The sequence below is a fragment of the Acomys russatus genome, chromosome 13 (assembly GCF_903995435.1).
Source record: "Acomys russatus chromosome 13, mAcoRus1.1, whole genome shotgun sequence".
Lineage (NCBI taxonomy): Eukaryota > Metazoa > Chordata > Mammalia > Rodentia > Muridae > Acomys > Acomys russatus.
The window spans coordinates 43,722,259-43,737,412 of NC_067149.1; the positions used below are offsets into that span (position 1 = coordinate 43,722,259).

Genomic DNA, 15,154 nt, shown 5'->3' on the forward strand with positions numbered 1-15,154 from the left:
AGCCATGTTGAGGAATTACATGTGCACTCTTTTCTTGTAGCCTAAGAAAGTTGTCAAGGTAAAGCCTCGCCCACCTCTAGCTCCTCGACCTTCCAGCAGTTCCACAGCAGCAGCCCGGCACAGACTGTTAAGAGTCCTCCCTCACATCGGGCAGTCTGATTTGCCTTCTCCTAGGAATGCGAATCTCCCTGAAACATCCAGGAATGCAAGCACAGGTCCCGCCGCTCAGGCTGCTGCCGATAGACCGCTGTCATCTCTCAGGAGCGAGCTGCCGAAGGAGGACGATACCTGGGAGATTAGCACGCGCTCTCACGCCACAAGCAGCAGCAGACTGCTTCCTCAGTTGACCCATATAGAATTGGAAAATGACAAAGACCTTGCAGATTCTGTTCCTCATCTTGGATCATCCTTGCCTAGGCGGACAAAGCACCTTTCAGGAAACTTGCCAACTAGTAATGAGGATGATGCAGTCTTATTTTCACGATCAGAAGAATGTGTCGCTGAGGGGCTGCTCCTGCCAGAAGTAGGTCCTTTTACTCCATTTGCGGAAGGAAATGGTGACAAGCAGAACAGTGGTGTGGAAGGCATAGGGAAAGTAACACCAGAGTTCCCACTTACTAAAGGCGATAGAGTGCTGAGAGCACCAGAACAGCCTCTGAACCACGTGGCAAGAGTGTTGAGCAGTGACCGCATAGACAGTGCAGTTCTTAATCACAGAGAGGCAAGCTCTCACAAGAACAGGCTCCTGTCGCCGCTTCTCTGTGCTGCACCAGTGACTCTACATAATTCTCTGGTGAAGCCGCAGAGACAGTCTAAATGTTTTGAGTCTGGCAGCCCCTCAGCGTCTGCTTCACAAAACACCCTGCGGGAATTGGACATTCGAACCATAGCAGATTCTTCTTTTTCTAGGACTGCTCGCTTCCGTGGTGTTAAAGTCGATTCGCCTGGAAAAAGATCTGATGTTATTTCCAAAGTGGAAGCCCGAGATATCACAGAGATGGCTAACAAAGCTTCCAAAGAGCCTGTTGGCTGTGTAAATAATAATGGCTTTTTGGCTTCACTGGCACAGAGCGCAAGCAGAGACAGTTTGCAGAGCACACGTGGGCCTGGCAGGCTTCGGCCCTCTGGAATTGGGTTGTCTACAAACTTCCAGCATTTTCAGGATGAAAACCTTAGGAAAAGTTCTCCCCAGTCAGAACCTACAGAATTTTTTCTAGTAAGTATTTTCTTTTCAGTTTGTTCTTCTAGTTAGTCTTATAGTGAATGACTATTCAAATTTAGGGTTTTATTTTAAAAAGTAAAGATGCCTACAATTGAATTGTTTTTCCATAAATTTCACTAAAATACTTGTCTAATCTGTAAGAAATCTATTTGATGATTGTTTGATATTTTGAGACAGGTTTCTCAAGTACCTCGGGCTGGCCTGGGACTTTGAGGATGACCTTGAATTCTGATCTGCTTCCAGCCCTAAGTGCTGGAACTCACAGGCATCATTGCCATCCGTGTGCATTGTCAGTCCATAGTTTTCAGTGACACATAGTTTCAAGTCTCTTTTCTAAACCATCAAATTTTACTCTTTTAAGGATAAATAATAAGCACAAGAAACAAGATTAGATGCCAAGTTAATTTAATAAAAAGTGAAATACATAATTTAACAATGGATGCCCATTAACGTTTTAGTAATAGAATGCAAGTATTTGATGTTTAGAGATTGTTCTGCATTGACTCACCTGTGTAGGTGTTTTGTGCTTTAATTGTAGTCTGCTCGTGGTATTGGAATGAGTGGAAATAATGCAGCAGCAGGGAAAAGAGTAGGTAAGCTACAGCTAATTTTGAAAACAACATAAGAATCACAGCATTAACACATTTGAATTTTCAAGACAGACGGCAAGAACGCTCTCTGTGGTATGTACAGGGTAAACTCTCCGAAATGTTTCATTCCAGAAAATAATTTGTGATCTGACTACAAGAGTAGCACATGTGGAAATAAAACTATCTCAAGTTGGTATTTCATATTTGGGAGAGCTGTGGCTTCTGTGAAGAGACAAGATTATAGACAAATTTTCCCTTCACCAGAGGCTGGCCATTGTTAGAGCTGTGGTGGGCTGCTGGGTGGGCCCTGGGGTGTACTTAATATTTCGGTCTGATGTTAAGGGAGTGGTAAGAATTTCTTTTTGATAACCTTATTATTTCTGAACACAGAAAAGAGTAATCTCTGTAGCCAGCCTTTTCTATACACAGTAGCAGAAGTGGCTTTAACTAGCATGTTCTTCTTCCAGTGGTAGCTGACTGACGATGTCTTAGATGCTCATTGTGGTCCAGGAGCAAGGGACCCTTTATGTGTCCTCCTTTTATGTTCTAATGACCAGACCTATGGCAGTGAACTCACCCAAGGTGTGCTCTCTGTAGCTCTGGAGATCTAAGAAGAGTTTGCTAGGATGCTATGGACTTTTATGTTTTTAATTTTTAAAGGGACATATAGAATTTGCTTCCCTTTTCTTTGTGAGACCTAAGAGTATAAAGTTCTGATACATTCATTTACATTTTAAAGGGGTTTTTGTTGTGGTAAAGTGCACACAAAAATTCTTCTTAACTATATATTTTTGTTGTTGTTTGAGACAGGGTCTCGTTCAGCCTGGGCTGGTTTCTAAGTCATTACATAGCTGAGGGTGCCCTTGAACATCCACTGTTTATACCTCCATGTTCCACCGTGCCTTGCTCAACAATCTATTCTTTTTTCTTCTTTCTTTCTTTCTTTTTTTTTCTAGACAGGGTCCTACTGTGTGCCTTGGGCTGGCCTGAAACCTAAGACCATCCTGCCTCAACCTATCAGATACTGGATTCCATGCATGTCCCACCAATCTTGGTTTTTAATAATTTTTAAATGAATAGTTCCATAGTATTAAGTCCATTCACATTTTTAGCAGTCATGACCACATCAATTAGTAGTTCTCTGCAACTCTTCATTTTATGCCAGATCGATATTTTCATTCATTGGATATTTAACTTCTGGGTGGGAAAGCTGGGTGGCATGCAGCTATCATTGTGACTCACAGGAAGGCTGATGCTGAGAGACTGAAGCAGGAGGATTACATGAGCGTAGGACTTGAAAGAGTAGTTTGGCCATTACAGTGAGATCTTGTCTAAAAGGTGTCGAAACAAAAAATCACAATGCCACAAAAATTCATCTCCTTTTTTTGTAGCCACTACAGTCTCTGGCTATTGTTATTTTATTTTTTATCTCCATGGTTTATGACTTAAGTACTTCATAGGTATTATTTGTAATATTTGGGATGGGATATTTTACTGATAAAATCTTCAGGGTTTATTTATGTTATCACATGTGTCAGAATTCCTTTATAAAGCTCATAACATTGGCCGTTCACATAGACCAAATTTTGCTTTTCTATTATCAGTCAATACACACATGGGTTGCTTCTACATTTTAGCTACTGTAATACTGCTGTGGCCATGAATGTAGCAAATATGCCTTCAATTTTTGTGGGTATATGTGGCAGAAGTACAATTGTTGGATCATCTATATTTTGGTTTTTAATATTTTAAAGAATCACTATATTGCTTTTCTGTGTTTTTTTTTTTGTTGTTGTTTTGTTTTGTTTTTTTGTTTTTTTTGTTTTTCGAGACAGGGTTTCTCTGTGTAGCCTTGGCCATCCTGGATTCACTTTGTAGACCAGGCTGGCCTCGAACTCACAGCGATCCTCCTGCCTCTGCCTCCCGAGTGCTGTATATTGCTTTTCTGTATCATGTTACCATTCTACTCACAGTGTGTAGTGACTATAGTTCCTCCACATTGTCAGTGCTTGGTTTCCTCGTTTAGGCTCTTACTGTTTTGTTTTTGTACTTTCTATTGGGATGAATGTGAGAGGATATGTAACTGTGTCCTGTATTTGCTTTTCTCTAAGATCAGTGATATTTATTCTCTAACTAGTGATACCATTTGCACATTGTGCTTATTGGATATTTGTCTATCTTCTTTGGAGAAATACATATTTCTATATGTATTCAGTTTGGTTTTCATTGACTTCCTTATTCTATGAATGGCTTCTCCCCACCATGTAGGGTTTCTCTGTATAGCTTTGGCTGTTCTGGACTGACTTACTTGGAGCCCAGGCTGGCCTCAAATTCACAGAGATCTAGCTACCTCTGCCTCCCTGAGTGCTGGGATTACAGGCCCAGCCTATAAATAGCTTTTTTATTCTCTTGAAAACATCTTTTGAGGGTTAGCCAGATGGTTCAGCAGGTCAGTGCCTAGGAGAGAATCAACTCCTGCAAGTGTCCTCTGATCTCTACATGTGTGGTCACACACGTGTGCGCCAAATAAAATTAATAGATGTAAAAAAACTTTCTTTTTACAAAAGAAAACATCTTTTGATGTACAAATTTTTAGTTTAATTTTAATCATGTCTAGTTTGTCTATTTTTTATCGGTACCCAGCCTTTGATGTCATTTCCAAGAAACGACGGCCAAATCCAGTGCTAGTTGTATATCCTGCTACTTTGCTAAGAGTGTTTATCAGCTGTACAAGTTGCCTGATAGAGTTTTCAAGGTTTGCTTTTGTTTTTGTTTTTTGGTTTTTTGGCTTTTCCAGACAAGGTTTCTCTGTGTGGCCTTGGCTGTCCATGACTCGCTTTGAAGACCAGGCTGGCCTAGAACTCACAGCAATCCACCTGCCTCTGCTTCCTGAGTGCTGGGATTAAAGGTGTGCACCACCACGCCTGGCTAAATTTTTTGGGTTTTGTTTGTTTGTTTGTTTCTGGGTGTTTTTGTTTTTTTGTTTTTTTTTTTTTTGTTGTTTTGTTTTCAAGACAGGGTTTCTCTGTGTAGCCTTGGCTGTCCTGGACTTACTTTGTAGATTAGGCTGGCCTCAAATCACAGTAATCCACCTGCCTCTGCCTCCCAAGTGCTGGGATTAAAGGCCTGAGCCACCTTGCCCGGCTTCAAGGTCTATATGTGTAAAATGATGTCATCTGTAAATAAAGACACGTCAGCTATCTCATTGTTCTAGTGTTAGTGGAAATGTTTTGAGTTTCCTTGTGATGGCTCTTGGCTGTGGACTTTTTGTAAACTGCCTTTATTATATTGAGGTGAGTTCCTGTAGCCCTAGTGTCTCCAGGACTTTTTAAGGCCATTTTTGCATCTAATTAGATGAGCATGTGAATTTTGTTTTTTAGTCTGTTTATGTGGTAGATTATGTTTATTGATATATGTATACTGAACTATCATTGCATCTCTAAGCTGAAGTCAGTTTCTGTTGTTTAATCTTTATGTGTTCGTGAATATGGTTTGCTAGATTTTATTGAAAAATTTTGCTTTTATGTTTATAAGAGATAATGGTGTATACTTTTTCTATTTTTCATGAGTCTGTGTAGTTTTCTATCAGAGTAATAGTGGCTTCATAAAGAATGTTCATTGCAATGAGTCATTGGTCTGTTACAAGGACTCTGCTACAGTATGTATACTGGATCCTTGCAGAGACTTCACTCAGATATCCTATTGTCCTGTGTCATGGAGATCCTGCAGCTTTGGATATACAGGAGCAGCCCTTTCACATGCTCCAGCAGATCATAGATGGGGTATATGTTGGGGTGTGCCAACTCAAACCCTGGATCTGGGCCTGGGAAGTAGCTGAGTGGTTAGCTCACTGGCTCACTAGTGCGTGCACCACGAGGGCAAGCTCTCCAGCACTGCCCCACCTCCCCCGGCTAGTTTACCAAATGCCACAGCCAGTAAAGCGGTAAAGGGCAGGGCCAGCTCTCCTGCACAGGAGAGGTGCAGGTCCCATTCTCCCGAGTGCTACAGCTAGTGAAGGGCAGGGACAGTTCTCCCATCTCTCCCACTCTGATGACCTTAGGGCCAGCTTTCCTGCCTGCCACAGGCAGTAAAGGCCAGGAAAACATCTCTCCCTTACCTATGCCACCTTCTGTTTTTATTGTTGTATTTTTAAGATTTAACGCTTTGAGTGAATGATCCATCTCCTGTACCATGTCTTCAACATCTGATATCCAATATTTCACTTTATTTATTAATAAGACTTTCCTGTGATCATTTTGTTTTATTTTGTAAGTTTTTAAAAAAGATGTATTTATTTATTACTTATACAATATTTGGCCTGCATGTGAGCCAACAGGACAGAAGAGGGCATCAGATCTCATTATAGACTGTTGTAAGCCACTGTGTGGTTGCTGGGAATTGAACTCAGGATCTTTGTAAGTACATCCAGTGCTCTTAACCTCTGAGCCATCTCTCTGGCCCTATTTTCCAAATTTTTTTTTAATTGGGATTTTTATTTCAGATTGGCTTTTCTTCAGAGATATCCTTTTTGTTAAATTGTCTTTTCATGTCTTGAATTATTTTTATCACCTCAGTCAGCATTTATTTCTATTCCCAGGGTGCCATGATGACCCACAGTGGCCTAGTGGGTGGCATGGCTGGCAGGAGGGTTTCCTCTGTGAGGATAATACTTGGGGTTCTGGGCCGCCAAGCTGGGTGGCTGGCATGTGGACAGACTCCCTCATAGAGTGTCAGTTTCATTCTTTTGCAGTTCTTCTAACCTCCATTTGTTGAAAAGACTATTGTTCCTCATTGAATGATCTTGGCAAGCCTGCTGAAAATTGTTTGACCATATATGGTGCACAGCTGTATTTCTGAGATAACACTATTCTAGTCCATTGGTCTACATGTTCATGTTTATGTCTCTATGACTCTGTTGTGGTTACTGTTGTATATCCTCTTTAATCTTAGAAATGCTATTTCCCCTTGACATACACTCAGATCTGTCCTGCCTTCATGATTAATTAGTCTTTGGGGAGTTTGCACGGTTGTCATCTGTGCCTGCTGACCTATGCTGTAGCACCATCGCTTCCTTTCATCCACTCACTGCTCCTCTGACAGTGCAGCGGGCGCTGTACACTCTTATGATTTGTTCTGTTCTTTCCGTATTTCCCCCCTTTTCCTCTTTACATGATACTGAGACAAAACTCGGGGCCTTGTTTTTGCTAAGCACATGGTTTAGCATCAAGGTGATATCCTAGTTCTCTCTCCCTCTTTTAAATTATAAAACATTAGGTTACCATAGTCTTTTGTGTTTTGGGTTTTTCTTTCTGTTGTTCTTGTTTAGGATTTTATTTTATGGTGATCAGGATCAAATTCAAGGCCTTGAGCATTCCAGGCAAATACTTTACCAGCAAGCTGTATCCCAACTCCCTTATTAAAAATGTTTCTTTTGTACTGTTTTAAAAAATAATGTCTGTCCCTATATAACATTTTTGCTGTTTGATCTAATTTGTGTTCAAGACATTAAGAGCCATTAACAGCTCATGATTCTTCTCAGAATAACAACACTGTCACCCTGGGTACCTAGGTGGATCTATATATCTTTAAAGTAAATTATAAGTTCTTTTGCTGACTCTCGTCACTATCAGGTATCCGTTAGAGATTCCACCCATTGTTGTAGTTGTAGCCATCAGTGTCAGACAGCTGACTTTCAAGCCTGTAGTTGGAACATTAATTTATTGCCCATTGGTTTCTTTTGGGTGAGTGGTTATTGCATGAAGTAAAATTTTTAGCTAGTAAACATGAAGGGAGTTAGTTATCCCAAATATCCTTCATCCTGTTTTGAAAAATAACTCATCACTTGAGTGTTACCTCACTATGTTCGTGTTTGACACACATATGAGAAAACTCTAGGGAACAGAGTAGATAGTGGATAGTGTCTTAGAACAAGCAGCTTCTCACTAGAGGGGAAATTATGGCCCCTGCTTTATTCAGGGGAATGCTTAAAGTGGTAAATGCCCAAGAAATGACTCTGTAAACTTAGCTTTCAATACTAATTTAAAGAATCTTAGACTGGCACATATTAGTAATGGCTCCTCTCACAGAGTAGATGACTAACCCATAGTGATCTCTGAATGGGTTGCAACATCCACAGAAACTTCTCCCAGGAGATAACTACCATTCTGTTTTTGTGCCACCTCCTTTTTATTTATTTAATCACTTTATAGCCTGATCCCAGCCCCTCCCTCTTCAACTCCCAGTCCCACCTTCCCACTCCCCTCCCCCACTGCCCCCTCCCTTCTTTTCAGAGAAGAGGATTGCACCACCTCTTATTTGTCAAAACTGTCTGTGAACATTTACAGAAGCACTTGAATAAAAATAGTTGGAAAAATCCTGAGTTAAGCATTTCTTTTTTTCCCCATTCTTTAATTTTATTAATTTATTCATATTACATCTCGATTGTTAGCCCTTCCCCTGTTTCCTCCCATTCTTCCCTCCCTCCCTTTTCTCTCCTTCTCCCCTCCCCTATGTCTGTGACTGAGGGAGACCTCCTCCCCCTATATATGCTCTTAGAATATCAAGTCTCTTCTTGATAACTTGCTATCCTTCCTCTGAATGCCACCAGGTCTCCCCATCCAGGGGACATGGTCAGAAAAGGGGCACCAGAGTTCGTATGAGAGTCAGATCTCACTCTCCACTCAACGGTGGAGAATATCCTGTTCGTTGGCTAGGTCTTGGTAGGGGTTCAAAGCTTACTGCCTATATTCTCCTTGGCTGGTGCCTTAGTTTGAGGAGGACCCCAGGATCCAGATCTGCCTGTCATAAAGTTCTTCTTGTAGGTTTCCAGGACCCTGTGGGTCCTACTATTTCCCCTTTCTTCCATGCTACTCTTGCCTAAAGTCTCAATCGGATGTCCTCTCCTCTGACCCACTTTCTTGGTAAGTAAAGATTTGCGTGGTATGTATCCCTTGGACTAGTGTTTTGATATAAGTGAGTATATACCGTTTGTCTCTTTTTGCTTCTGGGTGAACTCACTCATTATGATAATTTCTAGATCAATCCATTTGTCCACAAATTTCGGGAATTCCTCGTTTTTAATAGCTGAGTAGTATTCCATCGTGTAAATATACCACAGTTTCTTAGTCCATTCTTCTACTGAGGGACACTTAGGCTGTTTCCATGTTCTGGCTATTATGTATAAAGCAGCTATGAACATGGTTGAGCATATGTCCCTGTTGTGTGGTAGGGCATTTTCTGGGTATATTCCACTCCTTGGAGTTAAGCATTTCAAATGAAAGAAAATGATGAAAATGTGGCTGACTGTACTAAACTAAGTTTATATCAACAGATTTCCCACCTTCAATTAAGAAAGAATATATTCCTAAGTTTCAGAGAGAGTCTCTAGTAGCTAAGTTCCCAGTGGCCATTCTGAAACAGACCCTCATGCTCTGTAGTGGCCTTGTAATTTACTTATTTGAGAACTGAGATTGAACATGGGGCCAAATGAAGGCTTAGCATGTGCTCTACCGTTAAGTAATTCCCTCAGTATTCTATTATTTTTTTAAGAAGTAAAAGTTATTTCATCAGCTTAGTGAAATGTTTTTGGTATTTCCAATGGCATTTGAGGAAACAAGCTTTCATTAACTAGGTTGGTGTTCCAGACACCACTAGGGCCATTCAGTTGGTGTTTCAATATTGTGTCCCTAGCTTTGTGTACAAATTAGGAGTTCCTTTTATTAGACAGGACATGTAGGAGGTTTATTTTGCTAGGCTTATCGTCACCCAGTCTGTGTTTTTAACAAAGGAAAGGCATAACATTTACTAATTCAAAGCCCAGAAAATGAGCCCATGAATGATCTCACAAAACTTTAATTGCCAGATAAATATTAATCTCAGGTCTCCCACACCTTTCTCCGTGATGTGGAAAAGCTACATACCATGACCCATGCTCTGTCTCATTCCTGTGACTTGCTGTCACCCTTGGCCTTCGGTACTCCACCTCTGCACACTTGCCTGTTTAACAACTGTGTACAGCAGCTTTGAGCCTCTCTGCTAAGACTTAACATTTATTAACACTTTAGTCCATTTTAAAGCTATGTAATTTGGCAATTAATGATTGATTGATTGATTTTATTATAACAGATATGCTCCTATTTTAAAGCCAAAACATCAAATCGTTACAATGGTATAGAATTAGTAAATACCCTTGGAAAACTATTACTGTGGACTTAAGCTAAATATAATCAGTCACTATTGATAATATATTTTATATAAGTATAACACATTTAAAATGTTCAGAGACAGCCAAGAATGGTGGCACATACCTTTAATCCTAGCACTTGAGAGGCAAAGGTAGGCAAATCTCTTAAGTTTGAGGCCAGCCTGGTCTACATAGTGAGTTCCAAGACACCTAAGGCTATGTAGAGAAACCCTGTCTCAAAAAACCAAAACACAGTAACAAAAGTAAAATAAAATAAATAAATTGTCCAGAAGCTTTTTACACTTGTGGACTGAGTTGGCATTAAAAGCACTTAAAAGTGTTGTTTTGCTACTTCTTTTAAAGAATTTAAATTAAAGAATTTTTCTTTAATTCTGATATTTTCATGCATGGATACAATGAAATACAATCATATCTATCCCTTCTTACCTCCAAGTTTCCTCCCTACATGGACCTTGCCCATGAAGAATGGGAGGCCAACTTTGTCATTTTTTGTGTTTGAGGAATGGGGGCAGGTGCATGCCATGACAGAAGTCAGAGACTTGGGGTGTTAGCTTTTTCTTTCTACCATATGGGTCCTGGTTATTGATTCAGGTTGCCTTTATCTGCTAGGCCCTTTGCTCTGTTATCTTAATAGTAATCAAACTTTTGACAAAATAAATGGCTTGTTTACTTGTTGATAATTTACTCTCTATGGGCAAAACATCAGTTTCATGACACTCTGGTCCTTTTTGACACTTACAATGACTACACTCTTTCAAGAGGGTGTATCAGGTAGGATTCTTCTTAATTCTTTTTAATGTTTGGTGTACTGTATTAGGTTCATTATCCTAGGTATAATCAGAACAGTACTAGTGTGTACAAGAAGTGTACACCTCTGTATAAAAAAATCCAAGTTCTAGTTAGTAGAAACATGACACATAGAAAATTTTACTGCCATTTTACTTGTAGATTTCATAATTTATTTTAGACAAAATATTACACATTAAATTTGTATAGATTGATACTATGGAATGTTATCTTAGTAGCTTTTCAAATTTAGAATTTTGTCTGTATTAATAAGGTGTTCTTTCTCTAAACAGGAGAAAGCACCCATCACCTTCCACCTGTGAAAGCCCCTCTTCAGTCAAAGAAGAAAATAATGAAACACTGTTTTCTTTGTGGAAAGAAAACAGGACTGGCCACTAGCTTCGAATGCAGGCAGGTGGCCGGCTGGAACAGCTGAGGAGTTCTCTGTAGGGACCCAGCCTGAGGTTATGCAGAATAGAACAACATTTAAATGGTCATTTATAACAGTCAGATTCTATAACAGCCAGGGATTCTAATAGCATCCCTCAGATGAATTCCTAATTGAATAGAGAGAGGTAGATAACTCAACAGTTTCCATAGTCATCAACTAGGATATTGAAGCCAATTAAGTTTTTGAATGTTGCTTGAAAGAGCCTTTCTTTCTAGAGTCTATTTTAAACTGAACAAAACTGAACCAGATTTGACAACTAACTTACTGTGCATTTTAACATTTGGTACAGTTATTTCAAAACACATGTATGTGTATTTTTAAATATTTTTCTTTTTGTAGGTATGTCTTTCATTAGCATTGACTGGTATCTGCACTTACTGTCAGGACAAACATCAAAAAGATTTGTGGCCTTTATTCTGTCCACATAAAATAGCTTATTTTGTTGCTGGACATGTGCGTAAGTTCTCTCATGGCATAGCTTTTTGTTGGTTTGCGGATTTTGTTTGTTTTTGAGACGGAGTCTCATGATTTGCCCTGGTTGGCCTGGATCTTGCTGTGTACACCAGGCTGGCCTTGAACTCAGAGACATCTACCTGTCTCTGCCTCCTGCTGAGATTAAAAGCATAAACCACCATGTCCAGCCTTACTAGCTGATTTTTATATAACCTAATTTTCTCATGAGACTTCATTTCCTAGAATTCAAGTTTACTAATGTAAGGCAATGGGGGACATGTTTACTAGCTTCTCCGTTTTTTACTTCAAAAAGATATATATAGCTGCCCTTCATGAACAATTACCTTATTCTTCATACTGATGAGGGGAAGGGAACTATTGGTGCTGAAATTGCTAAGGAGATCCAGAGGGCTTTTGTTGCACTACCTGCTAAACAGATGAGCCCTCCAGGCAGTGTGACTATTCACATAACCTTTCTTGTGTGCTTTAGATGTGGGAACAACTTCTGTGCATCTCATCGCTATGCAGAAACTCATGGCTGCACCTACGACTACAAGAGTGCAGGGAGGAGATACTTGCAGGAGGCAAACCCTGTGGTTAATGCACCAAAACTTCCCAAAATCTAACTCTTCTCTGCGCTTTACTGCTCTGCCTGAGGAACCCTATTATACTGACAGAAGAAATATTGTTTAGACTGCATTATTTTTGTTCGACTCCAAAAGATTTGCCAAATAACAAGAGCACACAGTGCATCCTGTTGGAGAATGAAAATGCCTATTGTATTGATGTCTTTATTCTTTGGTGAATCAAAAGTTTTAAAAGTAGTTTTTAAAATATTACACTATAATGATTTAGTTTTGTTATTGCATGTCTGTGTTAAGTGTTTTATATTTGAAATTGGAATTATTTATTAGACAAATCTTCAAAAGATGCACTTTAGGAAGCTACTTCTGACCATGTTGTGTAGAAGTGAGTGGTTCTGCAATGGCTTGATTCAAACTGAGCACATTTTGCCCTTTTTTCTTTCATTTCTTGTGGAGATAGGGTAGATGGGATTAAAAAAAATATATATATATATATATATATATATATATATAAATCCCATGTGTGAAAGTTAATGAGATTTACTAGCAAGTTCTTTTTTAAGAGAACATTTGTTTTTTCAGTGTGATTTTTAACACATATATTTCTTCCATATTCAGATTGGCATATGTGTATCCATTCTGTAGAACACATCATGTTAATATAGTATACATTTCTTAAAATACTACTTTTTAAATGGTAGTTTTAAAATAACAGTGTCTTACTTGTTGCCATTGAAAACAGAATCCAACTTTCCACTTTTCAAAAATGGCTATATATATTTTTAAAAGTCTCACAAACTTGGTTTATTTTTCCTACATATTGAGTGCTTTTACAGGGAAAATTCAAATAAATATTCAACTTTACTATGACTTTGATTATTTACAGTACATTTTCTTTTATAAAGTACTTTGATAAGTCAGTGATTTATTTTACCTGGGGAAAATGACTGGCAGTATTAAAGTATTATTTTAATGTCTAAGGGCTGTGTTCTTAGGTGTAATCAGTTTACCATTTAGGACTTTGAAGGGCCATTAATGCTGAAGGGCCATTGTTGTTGTATTTTTGTTTTTGTTTTTTAATTTTTTTTTGAGATGTCTCTATGTACCTTTGGCTGTCCTGGACTCGCTTTGTAGAACAGGTTGGCCTCGAACTCACAGGAATCCTCCTGCTTCTGCCTCCAGAGTTCTGGGAGTAAAGGCGTGCGCCACTGCGCTCAGCTGAAGCTGATGTTGAATGCCAGGCAGCAGCTGTGAGGCGACCTAACTAGAGGCTGCATCCTGGTCTCCAGGGCTCCGGAAGGCCTTTTTGGTGCTCCATAGACCACTTACTCCACTGAGCTTGCCTGGAGAACTTCTGATACTCTTCCCTCATTTCTTGTAAGAGGCTGGATATTGTTGGACAGATGCCACCAGACCTATAGTAAAGTATATTTGTAAAAATGATGGTAAATTTCAAAAAAAGTAATAGAAGAGTCTTGTAATTAAAGATAGAGGGCATGCTTTTTTGTTTGTTTTGGTTTTTGAGATAGGGTCTTACACTGTAGCCCAGGCAAGCCTTTGATTTGCAGCAGCTTTTAAGCCTCAGCCTCTCTTGTGCTAGGATTATAGGTTTGAGTTACCACACCCTGCTGAAGGCGTGCTTTGTATGTGTGGTGCATATGTGTAAGTGTGTGAGTGCACTCATATATGTGAGTGTGTGAGTGCACTCATATATGTGAGTGTGTGAGTGCACTCATATATGTGAGTGTGTGAGTGCACTCATATATGTGAGTGTGTGAGTGCACTCATATATGTGAGTGTGTGAGTGCACTCATATATGTGAGTGTGTGAGTGCACTCATATATGTGAGTGTGTGAGTGCACTCATATATGTGAGTGTGTGAGTGCACTCAAAGGACACATAAGGCCAGAGAAGGACATCAAGTGACCTGGATCAGTAGGTCACTCTTCAGTGACAGGGTCCTAAGTGAGATATGTCAGATATGAGAAGATAGGAAAGCTGGGTCTGGAGATCTTACACCAAGCAAGCTTATTAGTAAAAAGTACTACATCTTATATACTATTTCTGGGGCCGGGGAGGGAAATGGGACAGAATCAGCAGAAACTATCAATAATGGGGTGAAGTTAGCAGGAAGCCAGTCAAGCAATGTTGGACAGAAGGGGACACAAGCACACTACAGACTGAGCACATAGTGGCTTTGGGACTCATTACTCCAGTCTCTCTATGGGGAAAAGCCAAATTCCCAGGAAACAAAACCTTAAGTCCTTTGAGGCCCTGGCCACCAGCGCAGACTGGGCCATCCCAAGCCTACTCCTGGGCAAAGACACAGAGCTGGGTTCCTTTGCCCTTTCACCGAGGCCTCTGAGAAAGCCTGGGATCGTCCATCTCTGACCAGTCTCCACCTTACTGCTTTAGACAGGTTTTGCCATTTTGGCTGGCTGGCTAACCAGCTCCCGGGATCTGCCTGTCTCTGCTCCCAGTACCCCTCTCAGTGTTGCTGTTATAGGTACTTGTAGCCATGCCCAACTTTTTATGTGAGTACTGGGCATTTGAACTCAGTTCTTCACGCTTGCTTGCAATACAAATACTCTTAATCACTGTGCCATCTCCCTAGGCCCTGAAAGGCATGCTTTTTCAGAGGAATAAATAAAGGATAATGACATATCAGCGAGTAACTCTTTCCTCTCTCTTCAAGTAATAAATATGGTTTAGAAATATAAAAATTAGCTAGGCGGTGGTTGCACACACCTTTAATCCCAACACTTGGGAGGCAGAGCCAAGTGGATCTTTGAGTTTGAGGCCAGCCTGCTCTAGAGTGAGTTCCAGGACAGCCAAAGCTACACAGGGAAACCCTGTCTTGAAACA

The 15,154-nt window shown here is 40.0% G+C and overlaps 1 protein-coding gene across 2 annotated transcripts in view; it reads left to right on the plus strand.

The window, feature by feature from the left end:
- The window catches only part of Zfand4 (zinc finger AN1-type containing 4), a 63,851-nt gene extending 51,190 nt beyond the window's left edge, over nucleotides 1-12,661 (plus strand). For both annotated transcript variants that reach the window (XM_051155151.1, XM_051155150.1), the window contains 4 exons: nucleotides 41-1,216; nucleotides 1,761-1,815; nucleotides 11,095-11,212; nucleotides 12,196-12,661. In XM_051155151.1, coding sequence (XP_051011108.1) covers nucleotides 41-1,216; nucleotides 1,761-1,815; nucleotides 11,095-11,212; nucleotides 12,196-12,331 — 1,485 coding nt within the window. In that variant the 3' untranslated portion in view covers nucleotides 12,332-12,661. The remainder of the gene's footprint in view (nucleotides 1-40; nucleotides 1,217-1,760; nucleotides 1,816-11,094; nucleotides 11,213-12,195) is intronic.
- Nucleotides 12,662-15,154: the final 2,493 nt, after the last annotated feature.